Here is a 22105-nt window from a genome sequence, read left to right on the forward strand (position 1 = left end):
CCTAAGTGCCCATCAACAGATGAGTGCATTAAAAAAACTGTGGTACATGCCCTGATCAGTTCGGCTCAGTGAATAGAGCATTGGCCTGCAGACTGAAGGGTCCCGTGTTTGATTCCAGTCAAGGGCATATACCTTAGTTGCAGGCACATCCCCGGTAGGAGGTGTGCAGGAGGCAGCTGATTGATGTTTCTCTCATCGATGTTTCTGACTATCCCTCTTCCTTCCTCTCTGTAAAAAAATCAATAAAATATATATATTTTTAAAAACTGTGATACATCTACACAACAGAATACTATGCTGCTGTAAAAAAGGAGGAACTCTTACCATTCACAATGGCATGGATAGACATGGAGAGTAATATGCTAAGTGAAATAGGCCAGTCAGAGAAAGACAAATATCACATGATCTCACTCATTTGTGGAATATAATGAACAACATAAACTGATGAACAAAAATAGATCCAGAGACAGAGAAGCATCGAACAGACCATCAAACCACAGAGGAAAGGCAGGGGAGGGGGAGGATGTAAGAAATCAACTAAAGGAGAACCAAGATGGCGGCATAGGTAAACACCTTTACTTGCTGCCTCCCACACCACATCAAAACTACAACTAAAAGACAAAACAAATATCCAGAACTACGGGAAAGCTGGCTGAGTGGAAGTTCTACAACTAGAAGGAAAGAAAAAAGTGCATTGAGACTGGTAGGAGGTGTGGAGGTGCAGAGGTGCAGATGCATGTGTGAAATGGGCTGGGAACTGGGTGCGCTGTTGTTGTTTTTAATTGGGAGGGAGATACAAGCTCTCAATTGCTCTGAACTCCAGGTCAGACTATGGGGACCCAGATTCATACAGGGAGAAACTGGACTGTCTGGCATCAGGCCAGAACGCGAGGGTGGCTTTCTCTCAGAGGTGCTCGCAGCAATCATTGTTCCTGCATGGGGGTGCAGAATGCGGAGACATGGGGACCTCCCTGGTGCAGGGCTGACTGGCAGCCATTGTTGTTTGTTCCACCCTGGTGATTCCCTGAGACCCTGCCCCACCCAAGCTGTGCATAGTGGCTTTTGCATATGAATGGCCTGTCCTTTAGCAGCCTAAAACCTAACAAACTGCAGCTGGGTCAGAGAGCTCCAAAAGAAGGCCCAAGGGCCAGCAGCAGCAGCCTGCCTTGCTTCACAGCTGGGTCTCATCTGGGCACTTCCAAACCCCAAACAAAGAGGAGGAATCTGCAGATCTTTCTGTAGCTCCTGCTGGGTGGCCTCAGGCAGTGGCTTACTTTGCACCTCCTTGGAGATTCAAGAGCCAGTGTACCCAGTGGTCACTGTCAGACCATACCAGATTATAACTCTCCACATCCATAAGCGACACACTCAAGGGGCAGACTCAGTGAGCACCAAAGCCCCACTGAAGCAAGTCATGCCCCATAAGGGTGTCTCCAGCATAGCAGTTCTTCCATTGCAGAGTTGGTCCTCACAGCCAATTGGCCTGGAGGTCAATTCTTCCCAGTGATACCAACAGCAATCAAGGCTTAACTACAACAAGACTGTTCACCCAACCCACAAAGAGGTGCACCAAGAGTGTCCACCTCAGGTTATTGGGGAGGCTGAGCCACTGGGCCCTATAGGACACCTAGCACACAAGGCCACTCTATCAACACAGGGAAGCAGCTAAAATGGGAAAACAAAGAAACATGTCACAAATTAAAGAAATGGAGGAAAGCTCTGGATATAGAGTTCAAAACCACAGTTATAAGGTTACTCAAGAATCTTCTAGAAACCTCTGAGGAACTTAGTGAGACCTTCAAGGATCTTAGCGAGAATGCCAAAAAAATGGATAAGGACCAGTCAGAAATTAAGCATACACTGACTGAAATAAATAATAATATATAGAAATTCAACAGCAGACTAGAGGATCCCAAAAATCAAGTCAAAGATTTAAAATACAAGGAAGCAAAAAACACCCAACTGGAAGAGCAAAAAGAAAAACAGAATCCAAAAATATGAAGATAGTGTAAGGAGCCTCTGGGACAACTTCAAATGTACCAACACCCAAATTATGGGGGTGCCAGAAGAAGAGAGAGAGCAAGATACTGAAAACCTATATGAAGAAATAATGACAGAAAACTTCCCCCACCTGGTGAAAGAAATAGACTTACAAGTCCAGGAAGCACAGAGAATCCCAAACAAAAGGAATCCAAAGAGGACCACACCAAGACACATCATAATTAAAATGCCAAGGGCAAAAGACAAAGAGAGAATCTTAAAAGCAGCAAGAGAAAAACAGTTAGTTACCTACAAGGGAGTACCCATACAACTTCCAGCTGATTTCTCAACAGAAACTATGCAGGCCAGAAGGGAGTGGCAAGAAATATTCAAAGTGATGAATAGCAAGAATCTACAACCAAGATTACTCTACCCAGCAAAGCTATCATTTAGAATTGAAGGTCAGATAAAGAGCTTCACAGACAAGAAAAAGCTAAAGGAGTTCATCACCACTAAACCAGGATTATATGAAATGCTGAAGGTTATTCTTTAAGAAGAGGAAGAAGAAAAAAAAGGTAAAGATAAAAATTATGAACAACAAAGTGACAACAAATACATATCTATCAACAAGTGAATCTAAAAATCAAGTCAATAAAAAATCTGATGAACAGAATAAACTGGTGAATATAATAGAATCAGGGGCATAGAAAGGGAGTGGACCGACAATTCTTGGGTGGAAAGGGGTATGGGGGATTGGGAAGAGATTGGACAAAAATCTTACACCTATGGACGAGGACAGTGGGGGGGGGGGGGGTAAGGGCATGGGGTGAGGTGGGAATCGGGTGGAGAGGAGCTATGGGGGGAAAAAGAGGAACATCTGTAATAATCTGAACAATAAAGATTTATTTTTTTAAAAAAATAAATCAACTAAAGGACTTGTATATAAGCATAACCAATGGACACAGACACTAGGGGGGGTGAGGGCATGTGCTGGGGGTGGGAATGGCCAAGGAGAGGTCAAGGGGGGGTGGGAGGAGATATATATATAATACTTTAATCAATAAAGAATTTAAAAATTTTTAAAAAGAGATTAGCACCAGAAAGAAAGTGCTTCTTCCTTTCAGGCTGGCAGGATAGCAGTAGGTGGACAGTTTGTCAATTTTGTTTACTTTTGCAAAAACCAGCCCTTCCTTTCCATGATTTTAGCTATAGCTTTTACCTGGTCTCTATTTCATTGATTTCTACACTGATCTTTATTATTTTCTCCTTCTGCTAACTTGATCTCTTTTCCCCTTCTTTTTGTAGTCCCTTGATGGGTAATATTAGGTTGTTTGAGATTCTTTTTCTCAATGTAGCTATTTATCATTTTCAACTTCCCTCTTACAACTGTTTTGCTGCATCCCATATATTTTAGCTTGATGTGTTTCCATTTTCATTGGTTAAAAAATACCAATTTCTTTTTTTAAAAAAATTTTTTTATTGATTTCAGAGAGGGAGAGATAGAAACATCAATGATGAGAGAGAATCATTGATTGACTGCCTGCACGCCCCGTACTGGGATCAAGCCCGCAACCTGGGCATGTGCCCTTCACCTTAACTGGAATTGAACCTGGCACCCTTCAGTCCGCAAGCCATTGCTCTATCTACTGAGCCAAACCAGCGAGGGCTATTTGGTTTCTCTTTTTTTAAAAAAAAGTATATTTATATTGATTTCACAGAGGAAGAGAGAGATAGAAACATCAATGATGAGAATCATTGATTGGCTGCCTCCTGCACGCCCCCTACTGGGGATCAAGCCTGCAACCCAGGCATGTGCCCTTGACTAGAATCGAATCCTGGACCCTTCAGTCCACAGGCCAACGCTCTATACAGAGCCAAACCAGCTAGGGCTGTAATATTTTCTTGATGAAATGATCCTTTTATCATTATATAATGACCGTGTTTTTTTGGTCTCTTATTATAGCTTTTGAATAAAGTCTGTTTTGTGTGATTAATTATAGCTACTCCTGCTGAATTTTGGTATCTACATTCATAAGTTATTTTTCCCACCCTTCACTTTGAGTCTGTGTGCTCTTAAATCTGAAGTGTCTCTTGTAAGCAGCAAATAGCTGTGCCCCGTGTTTTTTTTCCCTTTAATATATTCAGCCAATCAATGCCTTTTGATTAAAGAATTCTATTAGTTTACATTGAGACTAGTTACTGACAGGTCAGGACTTGTTCAAGTTTTCTAGTTGTCCTGTACTTCCCGTGTTCCTTTCTTCCTCTATAGCAACCTTTTAGGAAGTAATGATTTTCTAGACTGTCATGCTTTGATTTCCTATTCATTTCTTGTGTATCTACTGTAGGTTTTTCCTTTGTGGTTACCATGAGGTAACCACTACAAAACTGTTTTATAGACATAATAGTGTATTTTACACTAACTTTGATTGTATAAAAAACTTTATCTTTTTATCTGCCCTCCCACATTTTGTTTTTTGTCACAGTTTAACCCATCGTATATTCATTAACAAATATTGTAGTTATATTTTTTCTTTTATTGTTGAGAGTATTACAGATGTTTCGATTTTCCCCTATTTGCACCCCTCAACCTGGCTCCTGCCCTTCCCAGGCCTTTACCACACTATTCTCTGTGTCCATTGCTATGCATATCTACACTAATAAAAGAGTAAGATACAAATTGACTGTACCTCCGTGACAACCACCAGCCAATCAGGAGTGGGTATGCAAATTAACCCAACAAAGATGGTGAGTTAATTTGCATACACAGGCTCCGAGCGGCAGGGGGCAGGGCGGGACGCTTGCTTTGTTGCCATGGTGACGACACAGGCATTCCGTACCACCCCAGCCACTCAGGGCCTCTGGGCAGCGTGGGAAGGCGGAAAAGTGCTCTGGGCCGGAACGAAAAGGAGGCTCAGGCCAAAGCAAAGGTGGTGCTGGCAGCCAGGAGAAGGAAGGCCCATTCTTGCATGAATCTTCGTGCATTGGGCCTCTAGTATTCATATAAGTTCTTATGTTAATCTCTTTCCACTCTCCCACCCCTCTTCCCTCTGAGATCTGTCAAGTCTGTTCCATCTTTCCATATCTCTGGTTCTATTCTGTTCGTCAGTTTATTTTGCTCATTAGATTCCTCATATAAGTGAGATCATATGAGATTTGTCTTTCTCTAACTGGCTTATTTCACTTAGGATAATAATCTTCAGTTCCGTCCATGTTGTCTCAAAGGGTAAGAGTTCCTTCTTTTTACAGCTGCATAGTATTCCATTGTGTAAACGTACCACCAGCTGTGTGCCAGGAAGGTGAAGCAACCTTGCTCCTGGTCTGTCTGACTGCAAAGCCCATGTTCTTTGTTTCCAGTGGGTGGGGAATGGTCACACGGGGCATTCTGATTTAAAGTCATATTTGAAGTGTTACTGACTTACTACTTTCTACTGTGAATTCTCTGACATTACACATTTAATTTTATTAAAGTCACTTCAAGCACAAATTCTGTGGGGTTTTCTGAAATACGTATTTTGAGGAAAGATTTTTTATCATTTATTACAAAGGTAGAAATTCTCACCCTAAACGGTTTGGCTCAGTGGATAGCGTGTCAGCCTGCAGACTCAAGGGTCCCAGGTTTGGTTCCAGTCAAGGGCATGTGCCTTGGTTGTGGGCACATCCCCAGTAGGGGGTGTGCAGGAGACAGCTGGTTGATGTTTCTCTCTCATCAATGTTTCTGACTCTCTATTCCTCTCCCTTCCTCTCTGTAAAAAATCAGTTATATATATATATATATATATATATATATATATATATATATATATATATATATATATTTAAAAAGTAGAATTTCTCATGAGTATACATTCTCTGATATGCAGAAAGATTGTAGGTCCAGATACAAGGTTTGCGCATTCTTTAACATTTTTAAGTTTTTCTCCAGTAAGAATACTCATGTGGCAGTTAAGATGTACCAGTAAATACTGAAAACAATCTTTGCTGAACTTTTTATATTTGCATGGCTTCTCTTCACTATAAATTCTCTAAAGTGGTGGTCGACAACCGGTGGTCCACGGACCACTGGTGGTCCATGAGGTCTGAAACGTTGGCGACTGTGGCCCTAAAGTACATTGAGGCTTGAGCAATGGTCAAAGGTCTTGCCACATTGTTTATATTTGTATTCTTTCAGTAAAGCATAAACTATGTGATATTAAGGTTTCAACACTGGGTAAAGGTGTTATCAAATTCTCTGCATTGTAAGACTTCTCTCTGGTATGACATTTAGTGAGGTTTGGGCAATGGTTGGAAGTTTTTCCATATTCTTTATATTTATACTAGAGGCCCGGTGCACAGAATTTGTGCACTGGAGTTGGGGTGAGGGTCCTAAAGCCCGGCCAGTGCCCTCTCGCAGTCTGGGACCCCTCAGGGGATGTCCGCCTGCTGGCTTAGGCCAGCTCCCTGCGGGGAACAGGCCTAAGCCAGCAGCCGGACATCCCTCTCGCAGTCCGGGACCCTCTCACTGCTTACCACCTGCCTGCTCACTGCTCTTTACTGCTTGGCTCACTGCTCCTTAGCACTGCCGCGGAGGCAGGAGAGTCTCCCACCAAAGCCACTGCGCTCACTAGCCATGATCCCAGTTTCTGGCTGAGCAGTGCGCCCCCTGTGGGAGTGCACTGACCACCAGGGGGCAATTCCTGTATTGAGTGTCTGCCCCCTGGCGGTCAGTGAGCATCATAGCAGCCAGTCATTCTGGTTGTTCCGCCATAAAGGTCGCTTAGGCTTTTATTATATAGATTGCTTCTATTCACTATGAATTTCTCAATATTGAGTACAGCTATAGCAAGGTTAAAGGCTTTGTCACACTCTTCACATTTGTAAAGCTTCTCTCAGGTATTCATTCTCACATATTTGGTAAGATTTGAGCGGTGGATAAAGGCTTTGCCACATTCTGTGTTTGTAAGGCTTCTCTCTAGTTGAGTCCTCTGATGCTATAAAGGTTTGAACATGATGTGAAGGCATTATGACATCTTCATATTTATAAGGGTTTCTGTCCTGTGTGAATTCTCTGATGTTTGGAAAAGGCTGAATACCAGCTAAAGACTTTGCCACATTCTGTACATTTATAAGGTTTCTCTCCAGAATGCATATTCTGATGTTGAGTAAGATGTGAGCCCCGGGTAAAGGCTTTGCCACATTCTCTACATTTATAGGGCTTCTCTCCACAATGAATTTTCTGATGTTTAGCAAGTTGTGAGCCCTCAATAAAGGCTTTGCCACATTCTCTACATGTATAAGGCTTCTCTCCAGAATGAATCCTTTGATGTTGAATAAGATTTGAGCTCCGGATAAAGGTTTTGCCACATTCTCTACATTCATAAGGCTTCTCTCCAGTATGAATTCTCTGATGTTTGGAAAAGGCTGAATACCAGCTAAAGGCTTTGCCACATTCTCCACATTTATATGGCTTCTCTCCAGAATGAATATTCTGATGTTGAGTAAGATGTGAGCCCCTGGTAAAGGCTTTGCCACATTCTCCACATTTATATGGCTTCTCTCCAGAATGAATTTTCTGATGTTTAGCAAGTTGTGAGCCCTGGGTAAAGGCTTTGCCACATTCTCTACATGTATAAGGCTTCTCTCCAGAATGAATCCTCTGATGTTGAGTAAGATTTGAGCTCCGGATAAAGGTTTTACCACATTCTCTACATTTATAAGGCTTTAGTCCAGTATGAATTCTCTGATGATGGCTAAGGTTTGAACAGTGGCTAAAAGCTTTGCCACATTCAGTACATTTATAAGGCTTCTCTCCAGAATGAATGATCTGATGTCGAGTAAGATGTGAGCTCTGGATAAAAGTTTTGCCACATTCTCTGCATTTATAAGGCTTCTCTCCAGAATGAATGATCTGATGCCGAGTAAGATGTGAGCTCTGGATAAAAGCTTTGCCACATTCTCTACATTTATAAGGCTTCTCTCCAGTATGAATTCTCTGATGTAAAATAACATTTGCCTGCCACCTAAAGGCTTTATCACATTCTTTGCATTTGTAAGGCTTCTCTGCAGTATGGATTTCCTTATGTATATTTAACTTAGAGGACTGACTAAACACTTTCACATAGTGATTACACGGAAAAGACTCCTCCTCAATATGAGTATTTTTATGTTCAGTAAGATTTGATGATTGGTTGAAAGACTTAACACATTCACTGAAACATTCTGTCTTCTCTACAGTATGAATACTCTGAGGTATAAAAATATTTGAGTTTTTTTCAAAGACTTTAGGACATTTATACTTGTTCTGTGGAAGCTGAGCTCTTTGATGGTTATTAGAATTTGACCCTTGGTTAAAATTTTTCCGAGATTCATTGCATTGGTCACTTCGCTCTTCATTATATGTACTCTGATAATAATTTAAGAGAGAAAAACTTTTAGTGAGGGCTCTAATATCACTGCACATGTACAATTGTTCCCAATTACCTATTCTGATACCATGACGATTGTATATATACCCTGTCACATTTATGAAAATTATAGACTCTGGAAAAAGAAATATTTTTCCATCAAACAATAATATCAAATTGGTTAAGGGCTTTACAGATTCATTTATAACTTGTGTCTTCATTTTTAAAATATCTCATTTTTAGAAATATTTGACTGTTTAATCAAATGCTAAATTAAATCATTCAAAATTTATTTGCACAATGGACTAGGTGACTTCTCTGATATTACAAATTTTACTTCAGAGAATATGTATTCATTTATTTATTTTAATTATCACATGAGAAAATGTTTATTGATTTTTAGAGAGAAAGAAAAGGGGGGAGGGAGAGAGAGAGAGAAAGAGAAATTGATGTGAGAGGGAAAGATCGGTCAATTGCCTCCAGCCTACACCCAGACCAGAGATTGGACCCTAAATCTACATGTGCCCCAACCAGCATCGAACCCACAACATTTCAGGGTGACACTTCAACCAACTGAGCCACAGCAGCCAGAGCAGAGAATATGTACTTTAAAATTTTTTTCTTTAGTTTTTTTTTGGTTCAGAAACACATTATTTTGCCAATGTAACTGATGTCAAGTAGAGGGTAATTGCCCCACTTTGGCCATATCCATCATGACTAACAAGATTGTTTCTCTTAATAATCCCCTGCACATTACAAAATCTTCATTCAGTGTAAATTCTCAATGCCACATCTGCTATATCTTACCTGTAACATTTTCTGGAATGACACTTCTACACTTGACTTTGGCAACAAACCCTGGGTGACTTGAGAAGATATAGCTGAAATATAACAAATTAATTATAAAATACACTCAGGTAAATATTCTTTAAATTTTAATGTACAGAATTAATACCTGTAAGAAGACTCCAGTGAAATAGAAGAATAGGAAGCACAAAAACTTCCTTCCTCCATGGCGATGTTAACTTACCAACAATTACTGACCCAATTATCTTCTAAAGTACTTCAGAAGCCAGTTCAAAGACCACAATATCAACCAGAAAGCACAAAATAAAAAAGTCATATCAAAGAGGGTAACAAGTTACCTACATTTGCCCACAATACTTGCTCACCCTTTCTGACACAGGAATGGGAAAACATCATGGGCTCTAAATAAAAGCAAAGTATGTTTTAAACTGGGAAGTTACACAACACTCACACATGCAGGCTTCTGGTCAAGACAGACGTGTAGGTAATTGTGGCACTGGCAATCTCTCACAACCACATTAAAAAAAACACTAAACTATAGGAAAAGCATCTTTCAGAACTGACTGAAACCTAACTGAATGAAGTTGTAAAACTAAGGACATAAAGAAGGCTTATCCAGACTAAGAGGAGGTGCAATGTCACATAATGGACTGGGCCCACGTGGTGGATAAAAATCACCAGTGACATATCGGCTGCAGAGGGCACATCTGAGGAGTAAAGGGTCCCTGTCCCACAGAAGACCCACCAGCCCAGGGTTCCAATGCCATGAAGAGATATTCCCATTACTAACTAGCAAGGATTGTGGTTGAGTAAGACAGAGAGCTGATGGAGTCCTAGGCAGTTCCTCTTAAAGGGCTCATGCTCTGACTTATTCAGATTCATGCCCTGTGAGCTCCAGTGCTGTGGCAGAAGCTCGAATGGCACCAGAGACATAAAGGTTGGACCTGAAGGATGAGAGCTGGAGAAGGAGCTTCCTCCCAGGCATAAGTCTTGGTAGAAGCCATTGTTCCTTTTCTGAGCCTTTCACCCACATAGCAAATAGGAGCCACAGCTGAGTCTCCATCAACTTGGCTCACACTTTTCACCACACCCTGAATATTTCCTGACACCACACCCCATCAATATGTGGGATCACCGAAGTTGTTTCCAGTGGCTTTTCCATACAAACAACCTAAATTGGCTTATGCTTCAGTCTTTACAACAATTTCTCAAACAAGCAGGATCTCGCCCCAGTGTATCCCCCCATAACTCTGGCTAAGTGGCCCCAGCACGGAAACTATGTAATGTCTAATTATTGGGGTGTACACCTGAAACTAATATAACATGATATTATATTGGCAACTACAATTGAAAAAATGTTTAAATGAGTTACACACACACACACACACACACACACACACACACCAATTACACTTTCCAGAATAGGTGTGACGATGGGTCATTAGAAAACTACTACAGCTAATAGTTATTTTTGTTCTCCTGTACAAAGCAAGTTTATAAAGAATGGGATAGCAACAAAAGATCACAAGGCTTATGAAGAAACAGAAAAACAATCCAACCAGAGGAACAAAATAAATCTCCATAAGTTGGCCCTAAGTTAATGAATATATGTTAATTACCTGACAAAGATATGGAAAAAAAAAAAACTTTAAAAGGGCTCAATTGGAAAAAAACATAAAAAACTAATTACTGCCATCAAAATTCGGCATGACAATAATAAAAATGCAAACAGACAGAAAGTATAAGAAAGAACCAAACAGATATTGGGAATTGAAGAATATAGTTAGTACCTGGATTGAAATATACAATAGAAACATCAGCAAAAGACTTGATTAAGCAAAAGGAAGAATAAGACAACTTGGACACTGACCCACAGTGTTCATGGGATGTGGGAACCTAATTCCAGTATCTTAACCACTTTCCTCCCAAATTACTTGAATGAGGCAGAAAACAGAACTTTAAAATTAGTTTAACTTAAAATTCCTCAGCAACGTGCACAGACTTCCCCAGGTTCACCAAGAAATGCAAGAGTAGCCAGGTCATGCCACCCTTACACTGTTACAGGAGGACTTTGGCTCTCACTGAAAATGTGACAGAAGCAGAAAGAGAATCCTTAGATGATGTTGGAGAGTAAGTGTTGGAGAGGATCTGTCCCTCGAAGACAGAAACAGAAATAAACGTGACCCTCTCAAAAATCAGTTCCATTGAAGCAGATGTTTCCAAACCATTATATAATATCTGATCTTTGGCCTCTCACCTGGATCATCTGCTTCCTTGATTCCCACTTACCTGGCTGGATGGCTATTGTCTTTTTTCTCTTCAACTCCCAGGGCTCCTTCATGTGCTCCAAAAAGGTGAGTAGGTCTGGCTTAGACACACCTGTTTATTAGAAAAAGGAACATGGTCCATAGCCCGTTTGGCTCATTGGGTAGAGTGTCAGCCTGGAGACTGAAGGGTCCCTGGTTTGATTCCAGTCAAGGGCACATACCTGGGATGCAGGCTCGATCCCCAATAAGGAATGTGCAGGAGGCAGCCAATCAATGATTCTCTCTCATCATTGATATTTCTACCTCTCTCTCCCTCTCCCTTCCTCTCTGAAATCAAATAAAAATATATTAAAAACAACCACCAAAAAAATTATTAAAAGAAAGACAAAGGAATATGGGTTCAATGGAGAATCTCCAATTTCCAATCCAGCCCTGTGCTCAAGTAAGAAGATAGGACATTGTAGAATATCAGAATATTCTTAAAAATTATTTTCCAAAATATTATTTTCTCACAGAACCTTTAACAATACTGGAGACAACATTTAAAGTTTTCAAATCTTGAGTTCCACTTCCAAATACATCAGGAAGCCTTTCTGTTCTGCACCAGCAAAACCCCAATTGCTTTCCTTAATAACATGGATCTGAAACTCTATCATAAAAAGCAGAAGCTACAAGAAGACACTGTACTAATGAAGAAAACAAACCCTGTGGGTGGAGGAGAAATTCTGGAAGGAAGTGGTCCTCACCCAGGAATACCAGGTTCCTGTAGTTCTGCAACATCACATCCATGTACAGTTTCCGCTGAGCTGGGTCCAGGCACGCCCACTCCTCCTGAGAGAATTCTATGGCCACATCACTGAAGGTCAACTGTCCTCGAAATTAAAAGGAAATTAAAAGAAAAGCATTACTCAATTGAAAATGGGCAGAGGTCATAAAGTCATCCAAAATGAAAAGTTAATAGAACCAGTTTAGACTTAGGACAGTATCCTGAGTTATCCAACAGCATCACTTGACATTAATATACTCTAATGTTTAGAAAGGAAGATGGCATATGAGCCACACAACCACTGTAATAGTTTTACTTTTCTGAAAGATAAATTTTAAAAATACAGTCATCAACACAAACATATCCATTTTTTAGTGCTATATTTGAATCATAGAGGATCAACTGTACATATTTCTTAGCTGGAGAAGTCATTCTGAGTGAGCACAGTGTAGCACTTTTAAAATTTTTTTTTTATTGATTTTTTACAGAGAGGAAGGGAGAGGGACAGAGAGCTAGAAACATCGATGAGAGAGAAACATCAACCAGCTGCCTCCTGCACACCCCCTACTGGGGATGTGCCCGCAACCAAGGTACATGCCCTTGACCGGAATTGAACCTGGAACCTTTCAGTCCGCAGACCGACGCTCTATCCACTGAGCCAAACCGGTTTCGGCCACTTTTAAAATTTTAATGAGTTCTGGGTGGGGCCTGAATTTCTGTATGTTTAACCAGCTCACTTATAACTATGGATGCCAATGTGCTGGTACATGTGTCGTACCTTTGGATACCACAGAAGAAGAAAACACAGGAAAAAAATTCATATACAAGATTTTGATTGAACAATTTTATGGAATTTACAGGTCTGGTAGATTAGCAAGCCTATCAACCACAGTTGTTTTAACAGTTACTTATATATTAATTAATAAATCTCAAAAGTATTCAAAGAACAATAACATTGTTCATTTTTTTAAAAATGCTTTTATTGATTATTAGAAAGAGAGAAAGGGGGAAGGACAAAGAAACAGAAATGTTGATGGGATAGAAACATCAATGAGCGGACGCCTGCACACCCCCTACCAAGGACTGAGCACTGAACCTGGGCATGTGCCCTAATGGGGAATTGAACCAATGATTTCTCAGTGCATAGGTCAACGCTCAACCAAGTGAGCCATGGCTATTCATCCTTTTCTATGAAAATATTTTGTAAAATATCCATAAAATGGTAGAGCCTGGGTGTTATTCCAAACTTTTCCTCGAATTTGTCAAAAAGATCAGACCAGTATACAGACACAACCCTCGTGAATATACACAGCTGTTGTAACTGTAAAGAATAGAAACAAGAAGGTAAGAAGAAAGAAGAGGGCAAATAATGTTAACATTTTCTGCAAAGAGGCAGACATAAAAATGGAAACCATGTACACATTAAATGCGACACAAAATAAAATGTTCATGTCAATAAAATTACCCTGAAATAAAATCAACATTAATGTCAATGTCACAAATCTCTTTGTGAATGATTCTTTGTATTTTATAAACACAAAAGGGAGGTAAACACACCATGATAAAAAATATTAGCGCCATTATTTCTTTTTTTTTTAATATATTTTATTGATTTTTTACAGAGAGGAAGGGAGAGAGATAGAGAGTTAGAAACATTGAAGAGAGAAACATCGATCAGCAGCCTCCTGCACAACCCCTACTGGGGATGTGCCCACAACCAAGGTACATGACTTGACCGGAATCGAACCGGGGACCCTTCAGTCTGCAGACCAATGCTCTATCCACTAAGCCAAACCGGTTAGGGCAGCGCTATTATTTCTTAGCCTTTTATTTATTTGATAAAAGTTATATTTGGTGCTGATCTATATTTTATAAATTTAACACACTTGAACATCCATTACTATGATACTTGTAAACATTTTTGAAAATATAAAGCAGTGATAAAGAAGAGTGTGTCTATGACAAGTCAGTGAAATACAATAAAATTTACAGGTCTGGGGCAAAGCAAGTATCTCCAGTGAACAACAACAACAAACAACCTTGAAGGTAGAAGAAAGTATCTTCTTCCCACACAATGGCCATTAATTTATGGTGAGAGTTCTTTATGTCCCATAGGGGACCTGGATGGACGCAATGGACAGAAAGCTGTGGACAAAAACACAGAGGTAGCTGACTAAAGGTCTGGTTCCTTGCAGATGTTGAAACTGCTGACGCACATGAGCAGTTGATGAAGGCTTGACCGCTACATGAACTTCTTGGGGTGGCTCTAGTGAACTACACTGCCATCTTTCCCCTACAGTGCAGGCGCTAACAACCAGGCAACCCAGTTGGTAAAGGAAGTAATTGCACCCTGAAATGGAAATCTCCACCAGCAGGTCTTTTTCAAACCACCCTCCTATGTGTCCCAAGCTTGTTAGAGCCGCGAAGCAGAGCCAGCCCGAGTCAGCTCAGAGGACCTTCCTTTCTTCTGTGTTGTCTCCCTTATGATTGAGCATAAGCCTAAGAAAATTTCCCAAGATATATCTCTAGAGGTTCCTCTTGATTTCTATCTTGGGGAACCCAAAAACCCCCAAGCGACAGTAACATTTTAAAGAGGGAACTTATAGCATCACAAGGAAAAAAAAGTAAGCAGTTGAAAACAACTTCGTGTTGCAGGATCATCAGAAATAGAGAAGCTAAGGTCTGCACCATCTAAATACATGAACTTTAGAAGGAAAAGCAGACACAGAACTGAGCCAAGACAGAGCGTTTACCTGAGAAGCAGCCATATTGTCCTCTTCCTCCTCCTGCTCTGGGTTGTTTTCTCAGGAGACTTTATGTGGACCAATCACACCTGCATCTTGAGGCTATACCGTGCTGCCACCACACTCACAGGCAGAAGGACTTGGAATGCTGAAAAATGTCACACTCCCTTGTCCTTTGTCACAGGAGAGATTCAGAAACAATGAGATGCTACATGAAGACCAAACTGTAAGTTTTTCTCTCCTGTCTTCGCTTGCTCTCCCCTCCGACAGACATGCCCAAATTCCAGCCCAGCAATGAGAATGTGGGCTGCACTTCTGTTCCTCCCAAACCCAAGAGAGGACCCTGGACCAAAGCCCATTGTCAACTCTCACAAATGCACTGGGGTAGGGAGCCCTTCTGCTAATCACTGGCCTCACTTTTGAATCACCTGGAGCACCACACTAAAATGACAACAATGTTCTACCCAGACCAGTTGTTCAACTCTGAGGGGGAAGGCACAGGCACTGTTATTTCTTACAACTCGTCAAGTGGTCTAAGGGGATCATCTAGCTAAGCATTTCTTCTACAGCTTTAACGTGCATACAGAACTGCTGGGGATCAAGGTCCCACTCTAAAAAGTTATGGTTCTGTAGGTGGGCAGTGAGGGCCACGAAATAGCATCTTTACTTAGTGCTCTGGTGCAGGTGACCTGCTTTAGGTAGCAGTGGGCTAGAGATACTAGACCCAACACACCTGAGCCCGGTGGGTAGTGTGTGAGGGGTTGGGGTAGGAACTTCTAGAGGGCAGGCTCCCAGGGTGGATCCCTAGAGATGGGGTTGTCCTGGAATGGGTTTGGCCAGGCCTGTAGCTACTGTGCAGATGCAACAGGAGAGAAGAGAAAACTTGGTGGCAACAGGGTTCTGTGAGAATCCTGCCCTCAAAATCCTTCCAAAATGCCACTCAGTCCCCAGTTCTTTGCCCACACCCCTCCCATGGAACACGTCGTATAACAGGACAATCTCCTTCATCCCCTGTCCATAGATGAGTGGAGCCTCAATCCCTAAGGGACAAAGGACAGAAAAGTGTTTCCATCACAGCTGTATTTTTGCAAATGAAGTAAAGGAGCATAATCTAGAAGCCTGTCAAGACATAAGATTGTTTGTATCACATTCATGTTCACTTTCTCTAACTGTACCCCCAAACACATTTTAATCGTTGCTCTTGTTAATGTTAGAACACTTCACATGAGATCTACCATTTCAATTTTTAATATATATTTTTATTGATTTCAGAGAGGAAGGGACAGGGAGAAAGAGACAGAAACATCAGTGATAAGAGAGGCTCCCTCCTGTAGGCCGACACTGGAGATCGAGCTGCCAACCTGGGCATGTGCTCTGACCGGGAATTGAACCACGATCTCCTGGTTCATAGGTCGACACTCAACTACTAAGCAACACTGGCCAGGCTTAATAAAATGTTAAGTGCACAATACAATAGTGTTAATGGGCAAAATGTTGTACAGTGGATCTCTAACTTATTCATCTTTGATAAATCAAAATTTGTATCCCTGAATAGCAACTCCCATTTCCACTCTCCTCTGCCTGTGGCAATGCTATTCTTTCCTCTAATCTTTGTTCCTATGGGTTTGACTCTATTGTGAGAATTCTGAACCTGTATTTATACTGGGTTTATACATTTACAGCCGAAACCGGTTTGGGTCAGTGGATAGAGCGTCGGCCTGCGGACTGAAAGGTCCCAGGTTTGATTCCGGTCAAGGGCATGTACCTTGGTTTCGGGCACATCCCCAATAGGGGGTGTGCAGGAGGCAGCTGGTCAATGTTTCTCTCTCATCGATGTTTCTAGCTCTCTATCCCTCTCCCTTCCTCTCTGTAAAAAAATCAATAAAATATATATTTTTTTAAAAAGGACTTACTATGACATATAAGTTCAAAATCTATAAGGTTAGTAGTCATATTCTTAAATTTGAGGAAGATAATATGATTAAATTAAAATAAATTCTAAATTTTATAGTTTAACAAACCTAATTATTATCAAAGAAATAGAAAACAAATTCCTGAAACATAGCAGATTGACTATAATAAAACCTTAAAGCAGCCCTACATCTTCATGTGTAAATTTATGCTTTTAACTGCAGTGAAGCAAGTCAATAGGCCCAAGTCATTATTTCTCATTAACATTGTTTTGGGGAATAAAAAATCAGTACCTTTCCCTCTATGCATATCTCTATGACCAGATTTCCCCTGTTAATAAGGACATCAGGAATATTGGAGGAGAGCCCACTGTTAATGTCCTTAATTTAAATTGATTATTTTTTTTAAGGATCCTTTCTTTAAATAGAATAACATCCCAAGGCAGTGGATAAGATTTCAACATATGATTTTTGAGAGATCCAACTGAACCCTTACACGGTAAATGTACATGGGTGTGTGTGTGTGTGTGTGTATGTATATATATCTATAAAATTTTATCACACAGGTAGGTTTGTTTAAATCAGGGACCACAAACCAGATCGTTAACTTGACACCCTTCCTGACAACTCCCATCCCTAATCCAGTGCAACCATTAATCTGTTCTCTATACTGATCTGGTTGGATTTAATTTTGATAACTTTATAATTTTCAAACAATTAATCATTAAATCACAAATTTGAATTAACCCAATATTTTATTTAACTGAATATACATTTACTATAAATAGTTCTATTTCAACAAACAGTCAATATTTAAAGAAATGTATGTAAGGTATTTCACATCCTTTTCCCCCTCTGTGTTTTGAGGAATCAATATGTATCTTCCACTGACACATATCTCAACTGAGACGGCCACAGTTCACAAGCTCAACAGCCCCAGGAGGAGACTGGCTGCCATATTGGATGGTCCAGCACTACAGTATCAACATGAAAGTATTTTATGCAATATGAGGGCAAGTCTGTGCCCTGTAAGATTCAACCTTTTCATTTATTTGATGCTTTCTTTGTGGTTAAGTATAAAATCACCTTTGTAACTGAGCATATTAGGAAAAGAATATTTTAGGAAAAGAATATTTTTTTTGTAGGATCAGAGTCAAGTGGGTGTGTATATGGTGTTATTCAGTCTTTCTGTTCTTGTTTTATTTGTCTAAAGATCTGCCAAGTTCTGAGAGAGGAAATTTAAAAATTCTAACTTTCACTCTAGATATATGTTTCTCAATTTCTCCCTACATTTCCAATCATTATGTCATTCATCTTTAGCTTTGTCACTAGTACTTACATTTATGACTACTACGCATTTACTCAACAAGTTTTATTAACCATCTCCTTGGTGCCTGGCATTGGAGACACAGAACAGAACAAGACCAAGGCCTTGCACATGTGGGACCTTAATCAAGAGACACCTTAATCAGTAGGCAGACAATAAATATATAAACAAATAAATAAACAGAAAAATATCTTGAGTCTAGAGAAGCCCAATGAAGACAAGTTAAAACAGCGTGGAAAACTCACAGAAAGTTGGGAGCAACCTAATAGCCATGACGAAGGCCCTAAGGCAGAAACCTGCCTGTGTTTAAGGAACAGTGAGGAGGCCCCTGTGCCGGCAGCTGATCCATGGAGTGGAGAGAGCAGGAGATGGAGTGGAGAAGGAGCAAAGGGAGCCTGATCTTGTGGGCTCCAATGGGCCATCTTAGCTTCATACACTGCATGTTTTATTATCTATCCTTTCATTGAAATGTTTCATTTATTAAAACTATCATAATATTATTTAATGAGCTCTAACTAATAGGTTCTGGCAATGAATTAGACAGATAAGGTTCTTGTCATATATATAACTCTCACAGAATATTAGAAAAAGAAGAGGAATAAACAATTTGATAGAAAAGCAATAGAAACACATTTTTCCAATTACAAAATAAAATGCAACCATCCTAAGGGCCAGGCTCAGTTCTACGCACTTTCTGCAGTCATTAATTCTTGTGACATTACGTGATAATGATTGTGCCTATTTTACCAAAGTGGACCCTAAGCCACAGTGCACCAGTACTCCCGAGGTGACACAACCAGCACCAGGCAGGCCCTTCTTTCCTTCCCTGTCCCAGCACTTCTCCTCAATCACCACCTACCTCTCCTCTCGGACTCCTCCTCCCTAAGACCCCCCCCCCCCAAAAAAAAAAAAACACAAAAAAACAGGGTCTGGGGAACACAGCCCTTACAATCCCTCAGGCCCCTCTGCTCCTGCTGCTAGTACCTGCTTGATGCCTGCACTGGTGAAGGAAGAGGTAGAGGGGCCCCAGGCACTCAATGCTGCCTTATGGCTCATGGGCACTTACTTGTCTTGGTGAATTCTTCATTAAACTGAGGATCCTGGACTCTGTTGAAGGAACAGGTGGAATGAGAGGGCTGTAAGCAGCGGAGGGTAGGTCAGCTCTGGATACAGGAAGACCCCTTTAGGGCCATGAGAGGGGGACAGACTGGATGACAGAAACTGGAGACCAAAGAGGAGGCTCGAAGAAGGCTGAGGGACAGAGGACAGAAGCTGAACCAGCTGAAACCATGGAGATGGAAAGGAGAGAATGGGTCAATTCAGGGGTCTGAAACCAGGAGAAAGAGGGATAGAGAATGGGGGTGGGCACTTGTTGGCACAGAGGACCCTGGGTCTTGTCCAGTGACTGAGTGGAGAAAGGGGAAGCTGGGAAAAGAGGAAGATTAGGAAAAGACAGTGAGCTCAGTGGGAACTGTGGGTGAGAAGGGCCACCAGGGAGATATTTGGGTCCAACAGTGTATAAGCCAGGAGAGTGTGTTCTCATGGATCATGGGGAGGGGAACCCTATGCAAAGCCCTCCAAGAATAAAAATGCTCAGGGTGTTCCAGTAACTTTGGCCAGACTGTGCTGGGTGTGGGAGAAGCTTTGAAAATACTACAGAAAACTAAGGCCTCAAACACCAGGCAAGGGTGCCGGGACTTCCTGCCCAGGGCAGCAGCATCATGGGACGCCTGTGATGGAAGAAAGAACCTGGGAACAGGTGTGGGCGCAGGAGGCAGGTGGGTTGAAGGGGGCGAGGGTAGGAAAGTCCCAGTGAGTTCCTGATGAGCACAGAGAGCTCTAACAAGAAACACTTTGTAGTGATCACTTGCACACATAGCACCTCAGTGACACAGGTCTTGTGCTGGGCTTTCTACAAATTCACTCACTTAATTGCAAAGCTGGAGCCTTTATTATCCCATTTCAAAGATGCTGACCCCAAGATAAATAATTTGCCAAAACTCACACAGCTTGTGAGTCACAGAGCCAAGATTTGACTTGACTCATGTCTTTTTGCTTCCAGCATCTGAGCCTTTCACCCTACTGCCTCAATTTCCTGATCTGTCTGCCCAAAAGGCACTAATAATACTCCTTCCACCCTGACAGAACTGTCTGTCCACAGGTCTATTAAAGAGACACAAGCATTTCCTGCATCTTTTCCAGGTATTCACAGCGAATTATTTATAATACATAAAATGATGCACGTAGGTTTTGGCGCTGAAAACTTTGAGCTCTCTTGGAACAAAGTTTCATTTCCATCCTTCAACATTTTCAGAGAATGGAGAAAAGGGATTTAGAGGAATAGCAGTGTAGCTTACAGCTCACTAATTTAACACATAATATAAATAGAATTTTTAAAACTGTGAATATTATACTCACTCACTAAAACTAGGTTCTTTCAAGAACATACCCATCCTTACTAAGTATACCAATGGATGTTCCCACATATTTTAAAGGAGAGAAAGAATGCAAAGCAACACATGATCTAAACTAGATACAATATATTTAGAAGGGAAAACAACTCAAATTTTTGAAAATATAATAACTTACAGGGTTAATTTTATTTTTTAATTTATGCTGCCCTATATTTAGAAAAGAATGGTAAGAGCTGGTTATGAGATGTCAACAATGCTTATTTCAGCAGTAAATGAAAATTTACAAAAAAGTGGAAATTCAACAAAAATTAATTTCAATATGCTATTTTTTAAATATATTTTTTATTGATTTTTTTACAGAGAGGAAGGGAGAAGGATGGAGAGTTAGAAACATCGAAGAGAGAGAAACAATGATCGGCTGCCTCCTGCACACCCCCTACTGGGGATGTGCCCACAACTGTGGTACCTGCCCTTGACCAGAATCCAACCTGGGACCCTTCAGTCCACAGGCCAATGCTCTATCCACTGAGCCAAACCAGTTAGGGCTATTTCAATATACTTTGTAAAAAACAGTGAAATAAATGTAACAGCAGTAGAAAGGAAAAAGTAAACCCATTTCAAAGAAATAAAAAACCAACACTTTTAAAATTCCTTGAAAAAGCATCATGTGGTGATAGACTTGGTCATTCTTGTCCCAGTTCACCTCGCTAATCCCATCCCAGGAAATGGGAAGAGACCCAGGACTGACTGAGACAAGACTCTCCCCTCTGGCTGAATAAGGGTTGCAAATGAAAGCTATCTGCTGATGCAAATAATCATTTTATAATTTATAAAATGAGCAAGCCTTATAAACTGGACTTGTGCAATTCTCGTTTTCATCTGTATAACTGAAATACAAATATTAAATTAAATAGGTTATAAAGCCACAAGTCAACACATCACACCTTGATCACCCACATCCCATCAATTTTCCCCTCACCCAGAACTGGGCTCCCTTCTTCCTCCACTTGTTTCTCAATCCGTTTAGGTCCCTCTCTTTCCTTTGTTCCTCTCCACTGACCTTTCCTGTGTTCCCCCGCGCTCCTGTCTCCCCTTTATTCTACTCCTTCCCTATACCTGTCCGTGAAGTTACTGGAGCCGTCACCGTCAGTAGCCCTTTCTCCAGTCTTTCTGCTTGTTCCCCACCTCCATACATGTCGCCTTTCTCCCCCATCGCTGTGTCCCTTCTGCTTCCAGATCCCTGTCTTTCAGGTTACACCTCTCCTGCCGGACTCAGGGCACCGCCGCCTGGCTGAGCTCTCAGGGCTGGTTCCTGCTGGGCTGTCACCCCTTCCTCCCTTTCAGCTCCTGCACGGGCCTCATCCAACCTTTTCTCCTGACTCCATCTCAACGCCTTGCCCTTCGGGGCCCCACCTCCGCTAACCAAGGACTCCTCACCCTTTTGCTAGAGCTCCTCCCTTTCCTCCATGGGTCTCTTTTTTTCTCCATTTGCTACTTTCCCGATTTCCTC

At 41.1% G+C, this 22105-nt stretch overlaps 1 protein-coding gene across 3 annotated transcripts in view; it reads right to left on the bottom strand.

The window, feature by feature from the left end:
• LOC307107227 (KRAB domain-containing protein 5-like) overlaps positions 1-22105 on the bottom strand; it is a 62599-nt gene that overhangs the window by 39813 nt on the left and 681 nt on the right. The window contains exons 2-6 of one of the 3 annotated variants that reach the window (XM_079784324.1): positions 14954-15117; positions 12181-12301; positions 11457-11546; positions 9168-9241; positions 5790-8359 (exon numbers count right to left, since the gene is read on the bottom strand). In XM_079784324.1, the coding sequence (XP_079640450.1) occupies positions 6995-8359; positions 9168-9241; positions 11457-11546; positions 12181-12301; positions 14954-14968 (1665 nt within the window). In that variant the 5' untranslated portion in view covers positions 14969-15117 and the 3' untranslated portion in view covers positions 5790-6994. Of the gene's footprint in view, positions 1-5789; positions 8360-9167; positions 9242-11456; positions 11547-12138; positions 12302-14953; positions 15118-22105 lie in introns of those variants that run through there. The other 2 variants (XM_079784323.1, XR_013814201.1) reach the window with 2 other exon arrangements.

This window comes from Cnephaeus nilssonii (genome assembly GCF_951640355.1).
Source record: "Cnephaeus nilssonii genome assembly, chromosome: 11".
Classification (NCBI taxonomy): Eukaryota; Metazoa; Chordata; class Mammalia; order Chiroptera; family Vespertilionidae; genus Cnephaeus; species Cnephaeus nilssonii.